We start from the raw sequence: 23834 nt of genomic DNA, 5'->3' as shown, positions 1-23834 counted from the left end.
GCCCAACTTTTAGAAAATAAGATGCTAGGGGAAGTTCCTAGCCAGCTTTCAAGGCATTGGTGCTGCCAGATGTGGCTTTTTCGCTGAAAGTTCTGCTCCTGGCCTGGTTCCTGCATCACTGCCCAATGTGACCTGTGTCTATTTCTGCCCCTCACACCTCATCTCCTCCCATCTCCCACTTGCTTCTCCTCCTGTACACTGAAATGCTTCCTGTACTGCCAGGTCCAACTCAAGCCCTACTGTATGTAGAATTTCTACCACACCATTTTTGCATTTCATTGTTTTTGTGCTTGGGAATTTTATCTCTTCCAACAAGATGGCAAGTTTTATGGGGGCCAGAGCTTTTTCCTTGCAATTTTGGGGTGTCCCACAGTGGTAATCCGTCTTTACTGCCTTCCTGATGCCGTCTATTCTAACTGCACCCTGATTTTCCTTTGCTGGGTCTTCCTGTCACCATGAATGCCTCAAGGCCAGACATGAGGCTTAATTTCTGCCAATGAGAATCATCGGTCCTGGGCTTTCACTGGAGCTCCTGGTAAGAGACCCTCTTTCTCTAGGAGTTGTTAAACTAATAGAAGCTGCTGGGGACCATTGTTGCCAATTTTTGTGATGCTTGTTTGAGAATAAAGCTACACAGAGGAGACAGAGTTGGGACACTGAGAAAAGTCTTGATGGCATGGTTTGAGGCTCAGTCTTGAGAGCCACAACTTCCCTTCTTGTTGCTGGCTGGTAGCTTCCAACTGAAGGAATACCAATGCGCCTCTTGGCATTTGCCGTCTGCACAGAATAGCCACAAAATATTTACTGACTGCTGATGATTTGTTTGCAGGTATAGCTAGAGTGGTTAAGTGAAATATTTATATTTTGCATTTGAAAGTTTTTATTGTGGTAAAATCTATAGGCCATTCATCATTTTAGCCATTTTTAAATGTACAACTCAGAGTCATCAAGTATATTCACTGTGCACCATCTCCACTGCTCATTTCCAGGACTTTTTCATCATCCCAAACAGAAATTCTGTACCCATTACACACCAATTCCCCATTCCCCCTTCAACCCTTGACAACCGCCGTTTTACTTTCTTTGAATCTGACTACTCTTGATAGATAAACAAGATACAAAGAATCAAACAATAACTGCCACTTTGTGACTGGCTTATTTCACTTAGAATAATGTCCTCAAGGTTCATCCATGCTATAGTATGTCAGAATTTACTTTTTTAAAGGCTGAGTAGTATCCCTCTATATGTATGTACCACATTTTGACGATCCATTCATCTGTCAATGGAAAACTGAGGTGTTTCCATCTTTTGGTTATTATGAATAATGCTGCTGTGAACATGGGTGTGCAAACACCAGTTTGAGTCCCTACTTTTGGTTCTTTTGGGTGTATATCCAGGAGTGGAATCCTTGGATCTTACAGTAATTTTATGTTTAACTTTTTAAAGCAGCAATATTGTGGGCCATTTTACTTTCCCACCAGCAGTGCTCAAGTGTCAATTTCTCCACATCCTTGCCAACACTTGTTGGTTTTTATTTTTTGAAAATATTTCAGTTTAAAGATGAAGCTGTGGTAATGCTAGGATAGCCTATTACAATAGCTCACCCAGATAAGAAGAAAATTGTTGGATTAATGAAACATTAAATGAAATATTAACACCAGAAACTTCAGCCTGAAATCATTCTTTTTGGGCTCTTCAGTAGCACCACTTCTTTGTAGGCTTCTCCGCCACCAAACACTGGCAGGTGGGCTGCATCTCAGGATCAGAGATGGAAAGGCCTCTTCTGGAGTCATTGGCCACTCCCTCTCTCCTAATGAGCAGAGCTGGGAGAGAAGCCACGCATACTCTGACTTTAGGTAACCAGTTTCCTCACAACCCTGCCCAAAGAACAGTTTTGGCTTTTCAACAGTAAAGCTGCCTCTCTACCCTAGGACTCTCTTACAGAGAACAGTAAAACTGCAACATGATCTTGTCCCCAAAGAGCGCATTCCCAGCAAGATATGTCAGCAGCTGTTGCCTCTTTACATGATCGCCTCTCCTTCATTCCCCTAGCTATGGAAAACTTCATCTGAGTCCTTAGGAAAAGATGGAGGGTGTGTGACAGATGAGAGGCTGAGACATGCTGCCATCTCAGAAAGGCTTTATTTCTACATCATGGTCTCATACAGACTCAGAGGCACCATCATGTGTTTCCATTTGGTATCCTTGTGACTTTTTGTAGTGTCTTCCCTTAAACAAGAAAATTTTGAGTAAACGCTGTACATTGCCAGTTAATCTTTTCACAATAATTTAAAAATGTTGTTGCTGTTGTATCATCGATGCAAGAAGACCAACAATAAAAGTACAGTACAAGGAATTTCACGACATATTACAGTGGAAGAGACTGAGTCACATTTAGGTGGCGGCGAGGACACAGTAGCGGTATATACATGCACCCGAAGACGTGCAAGCCAAGTAAGATAATATATGGATGATACAGTGAATTTTCTAAGCCCACTGAGGACTTCGTACCCTTTCAAAAATGTCCTGTATCTCCTCCAGTATACAGAATATCTGTCTTGTCTACTGGCTTCATGGCATTTTCACTACAAAAAGTTCACTGAATCAGACAGTCTGAAGCATTAAAAAATTATTAAAAAACAGTAACACTGACAAAATAAAATTAATTTAATCCACTCTAATTCAACACGGAAATAAACCAAACCAAAATCTAACAGTGCAAAGTTAACAGAGAGGCAGTCAGGTATTGACAGCAAGGGTGTTCAGAATCTCTTTAAATGTACATATTTTAAAACTTTTATTTTTTAAATCTATTTATACCTTATTTACCTTTTTGTTTAATATACTGTGTGTAAAAAAGATGGAGACAAAAATAGTTTTCTGAGCTATGAAAAAAATTAAGTTATTACAGGCACATTTACTGTTTCATTCTGGAAACATCTCAGTTTCACAGGTTGAACATTCAGCAGCTGTGTGTTTTTAAAAACATTCTTTGACCTTGAGAAAACTAGATCTCTCCTTTTGGGCAGAGTTTCGTTCATGGTGATGGTGTGGTTATGCAAATTACAGTGAATTATACTGTGATAATCCATGCAAGCTTGCATCACGGTGTGGCTTCTCCTCGGGTGGCTCCTCACCACCGTGTTCCTCTGAGGACGTCAGGTCTCCGGGTGACTGAGGCTGTGAGGCAGTGGGGGAATGTGGGGCCCAACGGGACGGAGGGCGACGGTTTGCTGGTCTCTCCGGCCTGGAGAAGCAGGGCTCTAGGGATGGAGCTAGTGCAGAACAAGGTAGTTCCTTCAGAGCCGAGAAAAGGAGACAGGGTTACTCAGACCGGCAATGTCACCAGTGGATGATTCCCCCAAATATACTTCTCAACAGACTCAAGTGAGATAGAGTATGCACTACGATCAACTTGTGAATATTAACTACTTTCTATGCTCATGCAGAATAACTTAAAATGATAAAGAATTCAACACAAATGATCAGCGACATGAATGGGAAGGGACCAATTATGATAAAACACAGCAACACTGTGAGATGAGTCAGCTTGCAAAGGTCCTGTAGAATTGGCCTGGGGTATCCAGAAGACAGGCAGAGTGACTGTGGCAGCGGTCTCCACAGGCCACTTCATCGTATTCCCATCTGGTAGATCTCTTCATCTGGCCCTTTCTAATGATCTATTTAGCTACAGCGGACAAGCGAACTGGTCCTACAGGGCCTGGATCTACTTCCCAGTAGATCCCACAAAGCGACCTGTGATTTCATTCAGCTGTGTTAGCAACGGCAGTCATCATAAAACGAACTCTGCTACTGTTTATTTGAAATTGACTGGCAGTAGATTAAACAAACTCCCACAACACGGCAAAAATGCTGTAGGCAGAAATTTTAATTTGGGTCTAGTTTTCTTTAATGACTCTTCAATTGCAGCAGCATTTTAAAAAAGAATCAGAACGTACTTGTGGTTTTGTGTTATAGGCATCTTAATGTTCTGAGAACAGGTGATGCAAGACACTCAACCAGGAGCAAATCACCTAGAATCCTTATTCTCAAGCTACTTTGTTTTCAAGAACGTTGAGCTCCTTGTCCTTACTCTACATGTTACAAAACCAGGGCACCCAAACTTGGAATTTGCTGACACATCAAAATGTAAAAAGCTGTGGCATGAGGAAATTGAGTTGCCCAGCATGGAGCCCACTGGCTGGAATGACACTCAGACACTGGAAGCAGAGGTGAACTGAATGGAAGGCACAGGAAGGATGACAGAGAAAGAAGACCCTCACAGAAAGGAAGTGAGTTGGAGGATTTTAAGAGATGTGACAAGCAACCGAAAAGACCAGGATGAGACCAGCCAGAGGTGCAGGGGAGCGGCAGTGGGAGGAAGGACAGACGGCTGCATGGAATGGGCAGTGCCACTCGGGAGAAGATGGAACATGGCAGAGACAGCACGGCCTGAGGACAGCGTGGGAGCCTGGCTCCCAGAAGAGTGATAAGGCGAGCGGTTTCCCTGCCTCCCTGTGGGGTCAGCAGAAAAGGAACAGTGGCCCTGGAGACTATGCTTCATGCTCCCTGCTGCTTTTATGGCTGGCACTTCATATGGCCATAGGGAGAAGCTTCTGTTCCCCAAGTATTATGCTAACAGTACCACGACAACCAGAAATACCTCTCCCGCTAAAACTCCACCAGTGCCACCAAGATGCAGACTAACCCAGGGTGCTCATGTCCTCATGTCACCGTAGCCCACAGTGCTTGGCTGGGACACAAGGTTTGGGAAATCTGTGTCTGTTTTGTGTCTGTGCTCCCTTTGTTGTTAAGAGTAGTGTGTGTGTTGTGTATTGTGTATCTGATCTGTGTGTTGTGTGTCGGTGAAGCTGCTGCCATAGGTTTATCTGACACCACTGTATCTTGTTTCCACCTGGCTGGTGCTGAAGAGCAGGCTTTTTATGAGACCTGCTGAAAGTACCCCCTCTTTGCCAGCCTCTGCTTGTGAAGGAAAAAACATTGTGACTCTGCATTCAAGGGAATGAACCTTTTCCTTAGTAACACACCAGCAGGTTCAAGCAAACGATGTTGTGCTTTCCCAAGAGGCATCCCAGGACATGGCGCCATGTCCTGGGATGCTGCCCCTGAAGCGCATTTCTGGAAAATGGCCTTCCCCTGTGTTCCTTGCCATTTGTTCACAAGGATACATCTGTTGTCTTTGACAACAGATACTTCTGTACTTAATGTTTTGAGTTAAGGCTAGTGGATGAGGTGAGTGGGTGACTATATTCTTGATCAAAAACAAAGTATATATTTTCTCAAGTGCTTTGACTCAGGCTATGAAAGCAATTCTGAGAGATTCTCAAGATATTTGGAGTGGGGATGACTTTGTTGTTTATTCATTCAACAAATATTTATTGAGCACTTACTCTGTCACCTATGGTGCTCACTTGGGGACAAGATATATTTGGGTTCATTCCTTGTGGCACGGTTGTTGAAAAATGAAAAAAGAAAGCCTCATCACATTATGGCCACACCTCATTTCAGCACATGCCAGTGCACATACGTGACCAAAATGCTGGTGAGCAGTCCTGGGCAGTTGGACCCATAGACCCCCTCGGGCAAGACCCCTGGGCCTAGGATGTCCCCTCCTAGCCAATATCTACTCAATTCCCTGAAAGCTTATTGGCTGCAAATGTACAAAAGCAGAGAAATCTCAGCAGAATCTCTATAACCTAAAACCTTTCTTTGCACTGAGTGGTCAACCCTCTAGCAGGGCAGATGAGTCTCTGGCCTTGTCAGTCTGTTCCTGGGTTTAGGCGAACCTCCTGGCACCCGGGGTGAGCGAGGGTGCCGCCACCGGGCAGCCCTCCCTCAGGTGATGAGTGTCAGGTGCCAACCGCGAGTTACACAACACTATCTCTCCAGAAAGCTGGGAAACAAGGAAGAAAGCACTTACAGCGTGAGGCAGGCAGGGCTAGTGTCCCCAGGGGGCAGTTAGTAAGACAGTTTGGTTCTGGACAGAACAGACACAGAAAGAAAAGAAAAGCAAGAAGGTTGGAAAGTGTTTTTTTTTAAACAGGAGAACAATAAAGATTTAAAGTCAGCAAGCCCAGAGGTAAAGGACCGTCCCTCTCCCTCAGGGACAGCCACCAGGAGAAACTTCCGGGCTCTCAGATCTAGCACATTCACTCCAAGGGAGGTGAGGGAAAGCGGCCGGGCGCTGGGCACACAGGCCTGCCCTCTGCCATCTACCCAGAGAGAAGAAGGAAACTCCATGGAGGAGCCACAGACCTCCCTCTAGTTTCTGTGCTTCCCCGAGTCATCCTTTAGCATTTAACATTTCAAACAGCATTTTGGAAAACAGAGATATGGAAATTGCATGACTGTTATCTAAAACAGAGGCCATCATAAGGCTGCGTTTGTTATGGTCACAACAGCCAAGCTACTGCCGCTTATTCTAAAAATTTCCCCTCGCATTTTCCACTTAGGGGAGGGAGGAATAACATTCCATTTTCAGGTTGTTCTTTCTCTTCACAATACAACTCCTCACGGCTTCTCTCTGCACTGTTGAACTAGTGCCATGGTGTGGAGAGAAACAGAGGCCTGAGTGGCTTATGGGATGAGAGTGCAGTCAGAAAGGGAGATTTCCTGTCACCCGCGTCACTCCTGGGCCTGGATGCCTGAGTGAACATCAGGGAAAGATTCCACAACAGGGCACCGGCTGGGCTTGGAATCAGAAGTAGTCCTGGGGATTGGGAATGCATACCTAGAACTACCACATAATTTATGGAGCAATGGGAAGGGGTTGCAATGGTCCTAATATATCAATTCAGGAATGCCACTGGAATCTAGAACAAGCAAAATTCCAACAGAAAAGGAAAAAAGAGCCCATGGCATTTAGATGCTGCCGATGAGTGCTCCATGCATGCTCTGAGTCCCTGAAACTGTGCTCCTTTTCACACCATCTCTTTTAGTGGCAAACGCACCAAGTGAGGAGAAAATCTAAATGAATACGGAAGACAAAAGCGGGTGGGCGCCACTTTGTACTGATAAAACCATTTTTATGCCTAATGCTGGGATTCTATCATGAACCTATTTTTGCTTGCAGTATTCACTATTAGTAATTCAAAGCATTTTTTGGTTCCTAAAAAATAATTTCTATTTGGTGTTTAATATAAATAGACCCTACAGAAATAGCCGGTTAATGCTTTGAGACATATCCTATCCCCAATTTCAACTGAAATTCAGAGCCGTAGGGGGCCCTAAGAAGTCAGGGCATTCACATTATAAATAGACCCTTCTGCAGGCGCGGTGGCTCAAGCCTGTAATCCCAGCACTTTGGGAGGCCGAGGCGGGTGGATCACGAGGTCAAGAGATCGAGACCATCCTGGTCAACGTGGTGAAACCCCGTCTCTACTAATACAAAAAATTAGCTGGGCATGGTGGTGCGTGCCTGTAATCCCAGCTACTCCGGAGGCTGAGGCAGGAGAATTGCCTGAACCCAGGAGGCGGAGGTTGCAGTGAACCGAGATCGTGCCATTGCACTCCAGCCTGGGTAACAAGAGCGAAACTCCATCTCAAAAAAAAAAAAAAAAAAAAAAAAAATAGACCCTTCCACAGCAGGAGTACTTACCTGAGGACCCCAGAAGGATGGGGTAACAGTAGCCCAAAGAAGACACCATTTGTCACCTGAGAACATTCAACCAGTATTTTGTTCTTCTCAGAGCATGCAAACAACTTTATCACAAAGACTCAGATCTTGGAACATGTAGGTCATATAGTGTCAATATTTGTATTAGGTGTGAACCATATGGCATTGCCATTTCTATAGGTCACTGGCAGTTCCACAGGTTTGACCTGTTCAGATTTCAAGCCTGCATTTTGAGTTAGGTGGGCCAGACTGGGAAGCTAGCCATCATTTACCCTCCTGTGGGAAACGTGGGCCAGGTTAAACAGGCAATACACCTTCCTACTCTCCCTGCCCATGAAGCCAGGGCTGCTAGGGTCCTGGTGAGAAAGTAGCGGGCAGCCCAGGAGCATGCTGCTGTCCTCCTCCTCTGACCCCTGCCATCTGCAGGAGCAGCCTGGCTGGGAGAGTGCTCATGCTGTCAGGTGTCCCCAGTGTGGAGCTTGTTCATCCAGACTCCTGGCAAGTTGGGATCACTTGCAGGACAGACGCCTCCTCTCTGTGCTGCACAAACCACAAAGTAGCATCACCACAGCCGTCGTCACCAGCATTATCATCAGGCTTTCATTTTGGTAATTTTTGAAGTGGAAATGGGAAGTGTTTTGTAAAGTGGTGTACAAAATCACATGTGGATATGTATCAGAACCCAATTCACAGTAGATTGATGTGTGAGTAATATCAAGGGCGATAACGATAATCAGATTGTTTTAGGGCAGGATTTTGATTTTGCCCATTTGTTTCACCTGGTTTTACTGCTGGGGAGCTCATGGCCACAAAGAGGGTAAGTGATCTGTGAGCTGCCAGATGGCTGTTTTGTAAGGAAGCCAGCCCAGGAATTGAGATTTTGTGGGCCCTGATGAGATGTGCTTGTGCCCACGTGGTCTAGATTTTCTCCAGCTGTCACATATAAAGGTCTGCAGTATGCAGAAAGCCCTGACACAACTCTCACATAGTTTGCCCACATGCACAAATTCATACAGAAAGGCTAGCTATTACCCCAAATGAAAAGCCCTGATAAATAAGGATCAATCACTTAGACCAGTGACAGAACCCGAATCAAACCATGTACTACATGATTTCCTGAGGACAGTAAAATAAAATATTCTTTAAAAAGTTGCTCAGGGTTTTTTCTGCCTATTCTACTCCCCCATAAACCCAACACCTCCCCAGCTCCCAACCACCAATCATGGACGATTCCTGAGATCAAATGACAGAGCACAGTCCCAGGTCCCAAATGCCCAACAGCTAAAGGGAAGAGCTGGTGGGGGAGGGTGTAGGGCACTCGGCATTCATTACCTCCATGGTCACTAGCTCGGCTGTGTCCCCCAGCGAGTGGCTATCGCTGTGGAGACCTGGGGGCCCGTGGGCAGCCTGCCTCCTCTCCTCCTTTAAGGCATGCTCCAGCAGCTTCTTGTTGAGGATCCGGGCCACGTTCTCAGTGAGTGTGTAGCCAGGGGGAGCAGATAAGTCCTGCCTCACCGGCGTGCACTCTCCCCCTTCCTCCCTGCACATCTCTGAGCCTACCCCAATGGGGCTAGGCGACCTTCCTCGGGAATCGGTGCCTGTTTCCTGGCCTGGGCCCAGCTCTGGTCGGGGTTCTGCTGAGCGAGACCGACTGCCGGCCCGCAGCCCCTTCTGGAAGGGGTCCTGCACCACGGGGCTGTGGTCAATGATGTTGAAGAGGCTGGAAAGGCCGTCATTGATGGTGGTGTGCACGGGGCTCTCCCTGGTGGTGGTGGAGCGGGCCCAGGCTGACTCACTGTACCCTTTCTGGGTCATCCCTGGTGACGTCCTGTTATTTGGCTGGTCAGCTTTGGGGAGGGGCTTCCTCTGCAGCTTGGGAGAACCGTACTTGGGGGAGCAGCATGTGCGTTCAAACTTAGCCTGCACCTTCTCGATGGCAGGGGCCACCTGTCTGCTCCTAAGGCTTCGGGAAGGAGACGACACGGGTGTAGCACCGCCCCCAGCTTTTGGTGTGAGACACTTGTGGGGGCTGCTGGTGACACCACGCAGGGCTTCTGTCTGCAGGCCCACACTGATAGTCTGAACAGTCTGGGTCCCCATCGTCCGGGACCCATTGGTCTGGCAGGCCATGTCCTTGACTTGCAGCTCGCCAGGGCCAGAGCAGATCGAATTCCTGACAGAGAAGGCCACCTCTTTCATATCATCACTCAAGTTCTTGGACATCTCCAGGCTGTGCAGTGGGGAGGCAAACCCCAGGGAGGTGCAGAGGGGGGTATCAAGGGGGCGCCGTGTCCCCTCCACGTAGTCCCGGGAGTGCCTGGGGGAGGTACAAGGCCACCTGCTGAGCATGGGTTCTGGAGGGCCCCCCTTGGCATCTCCCAGGCTCCCTCTGGCTCTGCTTGTGGGAAAGGGACCCTCGCCCCCCGCTGCCGTGATGCTGTCAACCCTGCGCACGGCAGGCGGGCTGTGTAACACGCGCACCCCCGAGTGCTCAGTGAGGACATGGCTCCGCAGCGGCTGCTTCTGGCAGTGCTCTGGGCTGGTCATGGTGTCCGTGGTCATGGTGACACTTGTGGTCAGGTACCAGGAGGAGTCAGGGAAAGGCTCTGTGCTGTCCTCATGCCCTGCCCGCCCCACCTCGGTCCTCTCGGCCCAGAGGTCCGGCCCCCCACCATTGTGGCCCCTGGTGGGTGAGTAGTCCCAGCTCTTGTTGTTGAACTCCTCGATGTACTTGAGGTCGTCTGGAGACAGTGGCGGGGTGACGTCTTCCTTGCTGCTGGTGGATGGCAGGCCTTTCTCAGGCAGGAAGGGGGAGATGTCCATTAGGCGCTGGAACTCAGACATGGAGGACACAGACACCGCCCTTGGAAAAGCAGAAAAGAGGGTGTCAGCATTGGTCAGGGAGCCTCTGACAAGCCACAGCACCCATGTCCTGCCCTGCGTGAGATGTGCCAGTGAAGGTGCCCACTTCCACCCATACCAGAACACTTTCAGCTGCTCATGTGCTGCACTCTCGGCTTACCTTGTGGGCATTTATTGGACTCTGTGTGGTTCTGGTATTGTTCCTGAAGCCTTGCATTGGTCAGAATTTAATACAACCAACTCTGGCTGGGAGCGGTGGCTCATGCCTGTAATCCCAACACTTTGGGAGGCTGAGACAGGAGAATCACTTGAGGCCTCAGTGAGAATTCTTAGGAGACTCACTCGGACCACAGCTGAAGGATGAAGACAGGTGAGCCACGGCGATAGCCAGGTTTTGGTAAGCTACCACCTGATGGACATAAATTTGGGGTGGATTCTTCCATGTGTTAGCACTTTCAATTTGCTGTGAGTTCACTGAATGCGTCTCACATGCCAGGCAGGTGCTGCAGAGGTGCCAGGAATGCTTCTAAGCTAAGGTGCTCAGGCACGACCACCACCAGGGCAAAAAAGTGGTGGTCAGGAATGGGGCTGGGGGCTGGCTGTGCCTGCTGGCTCAGGCAACAGAACCTCTTTGGCCTGGAATCCCTCTAGCTAGGGTGGGATGGGAAGGTGAGGTGTCCAGAGACTCACTGTCCAGATTCTTATAGGACATATTGATATTCCTTTCACCCTGCAAAGCACAGGCTTAAACCTAGGGTTCTAGACTAGGGCAGGCCCTGTGGAAGGAGTCCCAGATTGATGCATGGACCACTCCTCCATAGGACCCATTAATGATGATGAGGCCAGGACTGGGGTCTGCTCTGAGCATGTCCCTGTACCGTGTGCACTGGCACGCAGAACCACCAAAGTTTGGGCAGCTTTGCTGACAGCTGGCTTCACCTTGGGGACAAGGCACCTGCCGTGTGGTCAGCACCATGGGGTAAAAGCAGGCTAAAAGTGACATTGTTAGGCATTCCGTCTTGTTATTTTGTTGTTCTTGTTGGCAATAATCTACAAACTGTCCAGTGGTGCTTTGAATAACCACAAGCTGGCTATATGCAGTGCCGGAAAGGAAGGGCAATGGTAGGTATGGATTGATTTGTCCCAAGGTCATGAGCTTTTCAGCAAGTATGAATTTCCTCTTCTTGCTTCTGGTCAGTTCAAAGAGTTGCTGAATTAATAATGAGTTTCAGAACACTGTTCACTGAGGACCTTAAGTGCCAAACACATGCCACACCCCTGGTCCTTTCCACATTTCTGTGGACATAGCTCATCTAATCCCACTTTCGCCCACAGCAGAAATGTCTCAGAGTTAAATCAGTGGCACCTACATGGGTGAAAACTCAGTGCCTCTGGGGCATAGATAGATATGGTGGAAGAGAGATGATAAAGACAGAGAAAGCAGAGGCATGAACCTCAGGCAGCGGCCAAAGCAAACAAAACCATGAAGAGAAAACCCAGGACACATCTGGAGCGTGTGTAGGCGCCTGCAGGTACATCAAAGAGAGTTTGGTGGAAACACAGTGAGCAGTCAGAAGCCAGAGGAAAAGGGGACGGCAGGGAGGGCACATTCAGTTTTCACTTTGGACATTTTGATATTTACTTCTTTTCTTCTTTTTTTTTTGAGATGGAGTCTCATTCTCTCACCCAGGCTGGAGTGCAGTGGTGCGATCTCGGCTTACTGCAACCTCCACTGCCTGGGTTCAAGAGATTCTCCTGCCTCAGCTGACATTTACATTTTACAACAAGCCTGGGTTGCTTCTGAAAGCGTAAAGGTTGTTTGAGGTGAAGCAGAGTTACTCCAAAGCCTAACCTGAAACACTGATGTGACTGCTGCTGTGAATGGGGAAGGTGGGAGGGTGTAATGACTAAACTCTGTTTACTGTTTGTTTTGTGCCATGTGCTGCTTTCATTATGTGTATTAACATACATAAGCTGCAAAAAAAAAAAAAAAAAGATAATCAAAATACCTCCTGTATACAGATGAGGAGGAAACTGAGGCATAAAGCAGTTGAGTAACCTACCCAAGGTCACATGGCTACAAAGAGGCAGAAGCTATTTTAAACCCAGGCAATTTGGGCTGGGTGTGGTGGCTCATTCCTGTAATCCCAGCACTTTGGGAGGCTGAGGCAGGTGGATCACCTGAGGTCAGGAATTCGAGACCAGCCTGACCAACATGGCTAAACCCTGTCTCTACTAAAATACAAAAATTAGGTGGGGGTAGTGGGGTGTGCATATTATCCCAGCTACTCGGGAGTCTGAGGCAGGAGAATTGCTTGAACCCAGGGGGCAGAGGTTGCAGTGAGCTGAGATTGCACCACTGCACTTCAGCCTGGGAGACAGAGTGAGACTCCATCTCATAAATAAATAAATAAATAAATAAATCCAGGCAGTTTGGCTCTAGAGCCTGAGCTCTCAAGTACTGTCCTGTACCACCCAAGAAAGACCAGAGAAGACAGCGTGAAGGACAGAAATATCACGGGCATGGCTAGGTGCTGCAGAGATCTGGCAGAGGGCAAATGAGAAGGGGACAGTCATTCAGAGACTCGAAGTTCAGAGGAAAATCAAGGATGAGGAGATCTGGAAATGCTGAATTGTTTGAGAAGAAATTTCATGTCGCAGTAATGGTATGCATTCATTTAGAGAATGAAGAAAAAGTAAAACTGGAGGAAATTAAACTGGGAAGGAAAAAACTAGTATATAACATCCACATCATCTACTCTATGTCTTCTTCAAGGACTACTGCCAGAAAATATTTTAATAAATTCTCTTAGTGGAGCTTTTAAATACACAATGGATAAAACATCTCACAGCATACAAGAGAGAGTTTTTCCAGTCTTTAAATGAGAAAGGTGAGGTTTCCATGGACCTTTCAAAAACCAGTAAACACAAGCATTCCTTTGTATACCTAGCACAACTACAACCGGAAAGTCCTTGCCATAAAACTAATACACACATAACACAGCACGACTAGTTTCTTTGTTTTTGATAATCAAAAATACCATGTTTATCAAATGAATAATGAAGCAGCCACTTATTCAGAAAATGGCTTAATTTTAAGTATTTTGAAGAGAGTGGTAAAATAGACTGCATTGACAAAACAGAATTTTTAGACCAAGACATTTTTATTTCAGTAATCTATTATTTTCATCAATCTTACCTTTGCAGATTTCCCTTGTGATTTTCTTCTTCCTATAAAGAAGAAATAACTTCGTCTGAATCGGTTAATTTTGGTTGCCTAGAAGCCCTGAATGTACTTAAGTGATTTGTTTGCTCTGCTCCCCGAGGAAAACACCATTTAGAATGTGCACTGAGGCCAAGCTCTGGTTAGGAGTGCTACTGCCCTGAGGCCTTTGAAGTACAATAATCAAAGTGGAGTCCACAGCGTGATGAGGGGTTGCAGCTTCTGCAGTCCAGGGAGGAGCCCACATGAGAACAACTGACTATAAACTCTGTCATAGAAGAAGTGGCTCTTCTGTGCTTCCTAAAAGGACCTCACAGACTACATGAATTTCAAAGCTGGCTCTTGTAACAACCTAAGTGTGAGAGTGAGTGAGAGAGAGAGAGAGAGAGAGTGTGTGTGTGTGTGTGTGTGTATGTATGTATGTGTGTGTGTTATGTTAGAGAGGAAGATGGAAGGTGACAGAGTAAAGTTAGGAGACTGACGTCCCTTGGTCCAAATCTTGCTGTAGAAGTTGGCATGACATCGTTAGGCTTGGGCACTTGGTTGGTTTTAAACATTCCCATTTAGAATCAGAGGCAAAGCTACACAGCGCCTTCCCCTTAAGAAGAATGATAGCTGTGTTTGTAGAATGACATAAACACAAGGTTGTCTACTGAGAAAACACTCTTGTGCTGACGTGGTTTTGAAGCAGCAAGCCTTTGACTGACAGTTGTGGAAACATATTTTTCAGGACAGTAAATAGCAAGGGGTACACTTCCCCCCGTGAGCACACGCCTTGTCTCTGCCATGCAGGTTCCAGTGGGCTGGAACCCAGCCACAGGCTCCCGACCCTACCCTGCATTACCTCTGCTATGTAATTAGACTGTACAAGATTGCCAATAGATCAGACGGGGTGGGACTGTGGTGATATCCTATCAACCTGATACATTGCTGAGGATAAGGCATTTGACCTTACTGACATGAGTAAAATATAATTTCCCCATATTTCAACAACACTATTTGATATGAACTCTTCTAAGTCTTAAGTGTTTAGGAGACCAAATGATAGGTGTAGCAGCTTGAATTACTTCATAAGTAATGATTCCTAGAATCAACTTTTAAAACAAGGTTTTAAAAATATTAAAACCAGAAAAACATAACTAATGCTGTGCCACGGAAATGTCTACAGCTTAGCTCACCCATTTGCTGGTCTAATTTATGTAAGGTTTCTAAGTATTAGACTTTTTTTCCCTTTGCCCAGAATTTTTTTGGTTATTAGTTTTCTACAATCAGAGACTGTGCTATTTCAAGAAAAGTTGAGGCTGGGTGCAGTAGCTCAGATCTGTAATCCCAGCACTTTGGGAAGCCAAGGCAGACAGATCACTTGAGTCCAGGAGTTCAAGACCAGCTTGGACAACATAGGGAGACCCTGTCTCTACTTAAAAAAACAGACAAACAAACAAATAGCCAGGCATGGTAGTGCATGCCTGTGGGCCCAGCTACTCAGGAGGTTGACAGGGAAGGATCAATTGAGCCTGGGAGGTCAAGACTGCAGTGAGCCATGATCGGCCACTACATTCTACCCTAGGCAAGAGAGAGAGACCCCCGTTTTCCCATCCAAAAAAAGGAAAAGAAAAGTTGAGCATATATACTTCCTAGAGTTATTTACTTGCTCTTGTGTGTTCTATTGGACATACTTACTTGTGAGACCTTCCTTTTAAATAGGACTCTAGTCCAGTATTTCTAAACCCGAAACAAAGGGGCAAAGTTAAACTGACAGCAGAGCATGCTAATTTAGGGTCAAACAAAACCCTTAGTGTTATGAAGATTTCATTTTTACTGAGTTCGGAGATTGCTGTATGCAAAAGTGCTGCAGCCTGCCAGGAAAGGAATCTGACATGCCTCTTAGGTTTCCTGACAGCTCCCTCATTCTGCAGTAATTAACTAGAGTGGACAAAACCTGGCTGACCTCAGGGAGGTGGTTCCTGAACTCCCTCTCAGGCCTGTGGGCTGGTGGCTCCTCTGGTTCATCATCCAGGGACAAGGCATCCAGGTAGAGGTTCTCACTGGCCGAGCACCTGTCGGACTCCTTCAGCTTGGACAGTGGCCGGTCTTCAAATGGAACCGAGTCGGCGTCTGTGCAAGGCCACATGGACACAGGACGGGGCATGCGGAGGCTTCCCTGGTGGGGAAAGGGGCGAACGTTGCCGTCTTTTTGATCACAGAGGAAACTGCCAGCTCTCCGGGGACTGTTCTCTTTCTGCAACTTGAGAGTTTTAAAAACGAAAATGATTAGCCTCGCTTTTCTGATGGTCTCCCTAAAACCATTGTTTCTCCGCAATTTGGAATTACACATAGGTCAGTTTGAAAAGCTCTCTGAGAAGCAAATGTTCTTAAAGTTCTGACCTTAATTTCAAAATGTAACACAACATTACAGATGCTTTACAAAACCCACAATTTTATCTGGACTAGAAAATCTGCATTAACCACACACAAGTATGGCGAACTTTTCTGACACCAATATATGTGTTATCGTACATAACTTTGAATGTTGTGCTCATGGGAAATTCTACATTTATTACTAGTTTTTAATCTAATACCATTAAAGAACATGTTTAAAACTCTCTTTGGAACTACCTTCAGAACTCAAGACACACTCAGTGGAATATCATCAGTGACAGCAAACTTCTGAGAGTGAACCTGATTTTCCTAACTAGCTCCAGGGCATGTGGAACAGGTCCTATAAATAACTCAAGTGAGCAAACTTGAGTTTGTAACCGTTTGGTGTTACAAACTCAAATGGCTTAACCATTTGGTGTCAAATGTAACTTATACTTTGAGAGGATAAAAACAGCTATAAAGGCAGTATGACTGAATGAAAACAAAAGCCACATTACTTTACAGTCATACTTTTTTGCCTGACTTGGTTGAACTCAAGAAGCAGTAGCAGGCAAGCACTCCAGGAGTGAGAAGACCTGAGTTGGAACTATTAACATGTGGCTTGCTAGTTCGGAGGCAGGTGTAAGTTCCCGACTCCCCTGAGCTCGGTTTCCTTATCTGTAAGATAGGTTGTGCACGTGGGCTCACAGGAGTCGTGCTGTCTGGTGGGGGCCCAGCCCATGTAATGGCATTAGGCCTTTCTGGGCCCTTTTGCAGCACTAGATGAAGATCTTATGGAGGTGGCTCAGGAAGGGAGCCCATATGAAATCACAAGGAACTGCTGAGGCAGGCAGGCAAATGGCTTGCAGGGTGCACGGCCTCCCTCCCCAGAGGAGCCCTCACCAGCTTCCACTTCACTCTCCTGAGCCCTCCTCATTGCTTCCCTTTCTAAAACAGGCACAGAAAGCACAACTGAGACCCAAAGCTATTTTTACCTATGAATCTTTAGTGGGGCCTTTATTGGATGACAAACTCACACTACTGGATTGACTGCTATTCTGAATAAGTAAATATCTGAATGATGAAAGTGACATTTGGATTCGACCTGAAGGAGTAGCCAAATAAAGATTTAAAGTCCTCAGGCGCTGAGACGGTGCCAGAAATTCTAAAACTGCCTTGAATGCAGATCAATTCTTTTTTTTTTTTTCAAAGAATCACAACAAACTGCATCTCTGTGTCCGGATTTGAGCATTCATCCACAAGTTGGATGTAAATATGGTTTCTGTAAAGTCAGGAAGAAAGCCATATGAGATAGTAGAGACAAAAGGATGTTTGCTCATTGTTAGTAATTTCTAAGGTGGCAGAACAGAGGTTTATCTTTATCTTTGAGAAAGATGGAGACTGAAGCAGTCAAGGCTTACATATTAGCATCTGAGGCAGTTCACAGGCAAATCAGGGAACCAGCAAAACCCAAAAACTCCACATTTTAGCTCTGCCCCTCTGCTCTCTTCTCCTCCTCTCTGATGATGACACAATTCTTTGCAGTTTTCTTAAAGATGCTAACTGCTTTCTTAAAAAAAAAAAAAAAAAAAAAGAGGAAGGCTTTTTATATGTTCATTTAATGCATGTCGGCACAATTTAGTTTCAACACATGATCATCCCTAAGCTATTTTGGGCAAGAAATTAAAATGCAAGAATCCCATTTGAAGCTGCAAATGTGCACTGAGGTGTGAGTGAGGGGGGAAAAGAATGACTAAAGAGGAGAGCTATGAACAAGCACCTTCTAACTTAGTCAAGTGGGATTTCAAAAATAAACCCAGGCAGCCAGGAGCAACTTGTACTCAAGCTGCTAAGTGTTAGGTTTCCTAAAAATGAACTGCAGTGGTGGTGGCTGGAGATATCTGCTGCTAAGATGCCTCTGGGGTGTTGTAATAGAACAGGTCCTTAAAAGGGTAGGGTTTCCTATAGGAGTCATTTCAGCCAGCATCAGCACCTACTTGCAATTCTGCAGTAGAACAACTTTTAATGCAAGTAGAAAATTTTAAATATTTTTATTTTAATATAGGAAACAATAAACCCTCAAGATGCCACCTTACCCAGACTGGTAGAAAGAAAAAAGGTCACTCTGTAAACAGGTTTTAAAAGAATGGCAGCTGATTTAAGAAAGTTACTGGAAGGAGAATGAATGGATGACACTTTTTAGCTTGGTAAGTACAGAAAATCTAACAGCAAGGCCTACATCATCTGCATATTAACTGGGAACGCAACAATTCTAAGGAGAAATGTAGTGTGACTTCATAAAAGTCTCCTGCCCCCATCCTGCAATCAAACTGGGATTGAGACAAGAGACACTGATAAGTTAGATAAAATGTATGATATGACCTTAGCCACATTCCCACATCACATAACATGCCTCATGTGGTGCAGAAATTATGTAGGAATTTAATGACACCAGACAAGTATGAAGCATGTGTTCTGAAAGTGGAAAATGGATTTAGTGTTACTTCTTTCACCATCTGTATTAGGTTATCAGAGTCAAGGTTATATTATATGGCTACTAAGTAGTCAAATGTTGAGAGTATACATTGTGAAGAATGTTCAGTTACATTTCTCATTTATCTATGGAATATGTAGCTAGAAGTTAAATGAACGAGCAACCCAATAACTGATAAATGAACAAAATCTATATACACCCATACACACTTGAACCCATTTCCTCTTTTCAGGAAGTTTAGATAATGTCTATAATTGCTTTACCTCATTTTCAGGATGGGGCACTGAGATTTAAAAAATCTTCTTTAAAAATGTTGACTATTTTGGGGAAAAGGCCATATTTGTTTTTGAAAGCCACAGTTGCATGTCTGAAGCATCAGTTCACTTGTAACCAATCCTTTCCTAAAAACAGCAGTGAAATCATTGTACAAAATCTGTGGGATCCATCACACAGATTTCAGGAACAGTTGCATGCCCGAAACTCACGTGTTTCAGATCCATGATACTCAAAGATGTCCATCTAGAGGACTGGGTTCTGAGGCTGTCAGCTTGGCAGAACTGTTTCAATACTGGTAACTTGGAATTGGAGGTCAGCTCCTGACCACTACTACCTTTCCAAAATATAGTCTCAAAATGAGGCCATGGCTCATCTTTAAGTCTTTGACTTTTCAAATGTTATCACCACGTTTTACTAATTTTTCCTTTATTAGAAATTCTTCATTCCCAAAAGTAAAAATTAAAAATGTAAAAGATTTGCTTAATTTATATCCAAGGTATGACTTTCCAAACAAATGAAGCCTGTGAAAAGTCCAACAAGCCGCCATGGCTAACAGGCAAAAGGTACCCTAAAGGGGCCATGGCAGGGTTCATGATGGCCTCACTGGGGTACAGGAGGGACGTAAAAAGTGAGTGGCCCTAGAGCGCACACCAAGCATGAAGCTCCCTGGCAACAAGTTGCTGTAGTTACTTGACACTGGTCAACTAAAGTTGGATATAACAAATTAGTGGCCATTTTTAAAGAATATATGCCACTTCTATCCCTAAAATTTCCACCTAGCAATAGAGCACAGACACACAGGAGATTTCATACAGGAGACTCTTCACAAGTGCTGCATGCCCAAGCCAAAAAGGAAATGGCCACATTCCTCCTGATAGGATTTGGGCAATACTGAAATGGAGCCGTATCAAAGATTAGTAATGCGACTCGTTTGTGTGAGTGGTCAAACCTAGAAAGAGTTTCAGCTTTTCTATCTGCAGTGTACTTTCCTCTTTTTATTTTTTGGAGACGGGGTCTCACTCTGCTGTGATCATAGCTCACCTACAGTGTATTTTATTCTTCTCAGTGGTTTCCAAGCCAAAGGCTCTTGGTGTCTTTTACCATTTAGTTCATTCTGCCTCCCTCCCTATGCAACATATGCATATACTCACCTTTGTCATTATACCTGCATAACACAGGCACCATCTCTGTGGGTAATAGAGTACATTTCTCAAATGGCTCTAGGGGTACTTAAAATAGAGAAATGAGGTTATTTTTCCTGAGCTCAATTTCTTACTGATTAATACATTTCCTTGAGACCTCATAAATTTATAAATGTGACTGGCTGAAATAAACAAAATGTATACTATGTAAAAATCCAGCCAGGGAAGAATTCCAAATCTTCATCAATTTAATTTGTGTATCACGCAGGAACTACTGCAACTATGCAAACCATTCTAAGTTTGATGCAATGCAGACAATGGTTATGTTGGGAGAAAAATGACTATCCTTACTCCTCCCCAAATTCATCTGAGTTTCTGAATTGTTTGTTTAGCTAAAGATGATGAGCTACCAGCTACTTCTCTTGACTACGGTCCATCTAATCACAGCTCAGCAGTATCCACAGCAGGCACACTCACCAGCAAACAGCCTGACTTCCAACTGAATTCAGCAATTTCTTTTCTAATAACAATTCCATTCAAGTTGAAGCAGTCACTGTGACCACATCTTTAGTGGCAAACTTAAAAGTTATAGTTCGCTTTCAGCAGAAATCACTGAATAAGACCTGAAATAACCTCTTTCTAGTTTTGTCTTTAAATTCCTTCAAAAAGTTATCTCCAACCTCCCACAACCCCCAGCCACCCTGCTCAGCCACCACCACACGTACACATAGGAAAGTTACCTATAAACTGTGTCATGGAGAGATATGAAACTAGGTCTCCAGCACAAGCAATTCTAGTATTTCTCTCTCTTCCTTTGGAAGCCCATGCATCCTGATGCTGCAAGGACCAGAAAGCAGCCTAGTGTTTTGGCTTTCTGACTCCACTGAGTACTCTACACTCTGTGCCTATTCTCCAGGGCCTGGGGTGCCTCCTTACCTCCTCTATCCTCCACAAGAGTTCCTTTTTCTGCCGCTCCCACTCTTGCCGATCTCTGTCCAGGCGGTCGAGAAGTTCCACCTTTTCCCGGTTCCAGTTCTTCTCGCTGTGATGGATCTGCCAGCGCAGGTCCATGACCAGGCTGTGACTGTCAGCCAGGAGCTTCTGGTGCACCTCTCTCTCCTTCTTCAAGGCCCCCTTGCTCTCAGTGGAGGAGCCTAGTTCTCCCAACTTGTTCTCAGTCTTCTCTTCCAGCTGCCAAGGAGAAAAGACAGGAATTTCTGCTGTGACAAGTCTCGCATTCAAGGATGAAGTCTCAGCACATTTACATGTGATCCCTGGAAACATGTTTAAACCAAGATTTGACCAATCCCGAGTATAAATAAATTTTATTTTTAAAGTCCTAGTGAATAGCATTTGACACAGATAGCCACACAGAACGTTAAGCAGTGAGTAAACTGAGCTTCCCATGGCCAGTTTCCCTGCTCCACTTTCCTAGTCTAAGTCACCACCATCTCTTGCCTGTACTTCTGTGTTAACTCCTTGAGGGCAGGTACCATGTCCATCCCTGTATCCTTAGCTGCTATATGGAACCTAGGGATGGGACAGTGACGGAAGCCAATAGTTTTCGACAAGTATTTGTCAAATACCCAGGAGGTTAAGTATCAAAACCAAACAAGATTCTACATCGTATATATTCGAACTTACGAAAACCAATGAGAAAACCTTAAAGACAAAAAAAAATGACACGTCATCGAGGCACAAAGACAAGTATTCAAGGAGATTTCTCATCAGAAACTTTGCAAGTCAGAAGATGACAGAGTGGCATCTAAAGTGCTGCAACAAAAAAGATCTCAACCTAGATAGAATTCTGTACCTAGAAATAGTATCTTTCAAAAATGGAGGAAAACACTTCTCAAAAAATGAAAACTGAAAAAAAAACAACCAAAACATTGCCAACAGACCTGCACTTCAGGAAATGAAAAAGGAAGTTCTTTAGGCAGAAGGAATATACCAACAGGCACATTGATCTCTACAGAAATGAACACTGGAAATGACATATATGTAAAGATAAAACTTATTATTTGTTTTAATTGCTTTTTAATATTTGATTATCTAAAGCAAAAATTGTTACAATGTGTTGTGTGTTTATGGAATATGTAGAAGTAAACTATGACAGCAATAGCACAGAGAATGGCAAGGAACTGAGAATATACTGTTGCAATTTCCTCAGGCAGCATGAGAAGTAGTCTCATACGATTTCAAGGTGGACTCTGATTAATTAAATACGTATATTATAAGCCCTAGGGCAAACACTACAACTGCACAACAGCCTTGCTTTTATCCTCATAAGCAATCTTTTATATTTTATTAAGTGCACAATTTTAACAAACTGTATACTTTTTAAAGAAAGGCCTTTCACATAGATTGCCTCATTTGGTCTTTATTGCAATCCTGTAAGTATAGGTATCCTCATTCCCAGTTTATTTGTGAAGAAATGGCAGCTCAGTGCTTTAAGGACTTGCATAAGGGACATGGTAAGTCAGTAACCATTATTCATATGTAGAGTTCAATTCCCTTTCTTAAAATGAGTTACTTAAAGACCCACTAAAATAATTAATAGTTGATTATCCATGTCTAAACAGATTCTTTTAACTTTTATGAGACCATATTAAAAAAAAAAATTAATGACTTAAATCAACCCATATTATTATATTTAGAAAGATGTCTATATCAGTGCTATACTTTAGATGTTTGTCTCCCAAACTTCAAGTTGAAATGGGATCCTCAATGTAGGTGGGGCCCAGTGGGAGGTGTCTGGGTCATGGGGGTGGACTCTTCATGAATAGATTCATGCCTTGGGCCGGGGAGTGAGTAAGTCTCCCTCTATTATTTCCTTAAGAGCTGGTTGTTTTTCCTTAAGAGCCTGGCACCTCCGCCCACCTGCACTTCCTTTCTTGCCATGTGATCTGCACACATCATCAACTCCCCTTTGCCTTTTGCTGTGAGTGGAAGCAGCCTGGCCGTCTCCAGCAGCAGATGCTGGCACCATGCTTCTTGTGCAGCTTGCAGAACTGTGAGCCAAAAAACCTTATTTTTAAATAAATTACCCAGCCTCAGGTATTCCTTTATAGCAACAGTGACGGACTAAGACGATCAGGTTGCTGAGTGGTGTGCTCAGTTGAACTGAAAGTTCTTGCCCACAAGGGACTCAGTGGGTGAGAGCTAATACTGAATCTCACCTCTGTAATAAAGGCAAACCCTTCATGAAGTGGGGAGAACATACTGTTTTGTCCCTGAATCTCAGTGGAACTCAGGCCTTCTTGGAGAGGAAGCAGAGGTGACTAGGGAAGGGAAAGCCCTGAGGAAGCAGATGGCAGCCACGGATGCAGGTCAGGGGCGACGCTTCTTGATCAATTATTTATAAAATGTAAATCTGGGGAAAATAGAACTTTTTTTAAGTAGAAAGAATGCAGAAACAAAAGAGGGGAGAAACCTCCAGTGTTAACCAGAAGACTACCAGAAAAGCACCAGGCACCACAAAATCCCATTTCAAAACAGCTGCCAGAAGTCCACATAACCCAGAGTGAAAGGCCGCTGAGCCCCATACAGGAACATCTGTCCACCTGTAGATGCTTCCAGCCACCAATACATCCTCTCTTGAGAATCTCCTCATGCAGCGTACCCCCTCCTGGGCCCCACATCACCTCCGCTAACCTGCTTTGTCAAGGCACATTCCTTCTGCTCACAAACTCCTCAGTGTCCACACTTCTCAGGCCTCTTGTGGTCAGGGTTACCCCCTCCCCTCAATGCTTAGAGCCCAATCCCCCCACCTACATAGGGACCTCGTGTCATCAATGGCCCTCCACTGTCAGGTCTCGCTGGACCAGACTCCCCATGACCCT

General features: G+C 44.9%; 1 protein-coding gene across 4 annotated transcripts in view; it reads right to left on the bottom strand.

The window, feature by feature from the left end:
* Positions 1-2124: 2124 nt before the first annotated feature.
* Positions 2125-23834, bottom strand: part of MTCL1 (microtubule crosslinking factor 1) — a 134824-nt gene continuing 113114 nt past the window's right edge. For 2 of the 4 annotated variants that reach the window (XM_064379426.1, XM_021672427.2), the window contains 6 exons: positions 20929-21183; positions 15671-15967; positions 13699-13730; positions 8970-10500; positions 5943-5999; positions 2125-3298 (listed from right to left, as the gene is read on the bottom strand). In XM_064379426.1, coding sequence (XP_064235496.1) covers positions 5961-5999; positions 8970-10500; positions 13699-13730; positions 15671-15967; positions 20929-21183 — 2154 coding nt within the window. In that variant the 3' untranslated portion in view covers positions 2125-3298; positions 5943-5960. The remainder of the gene's footprint in view (positions 3299-5942; positions 6000-8969; positions 10501-13698; positions 13731-15670; positions 15968-20928; positions 21184-23834) is intronic. The other 2 variants (XM_064379424.1, XM_064379425.1) reach the window with 1 other exon arrangement.

This window comes from Aotus nancymaae, unplaced genomic scaffold (assembly GCF_030222135.1).
Source record: "Aotus nancymaae isolate 86718 unplaced genomic scaffold, 86718_ANA_hifiasm-v0.15.2.pri h1tg000020l, whole genome shotgun sequence".
Classification (NCBI taxonomy): domain Eukaryota; kingdom Metazoa; phylum Chordata; class Mammalia; order Primates; family Aotidae; genus Aotus; species Aotus nancymaae.
This window is presented reverse-complemented; position numbering and strand designations above follow the sequence as displayed.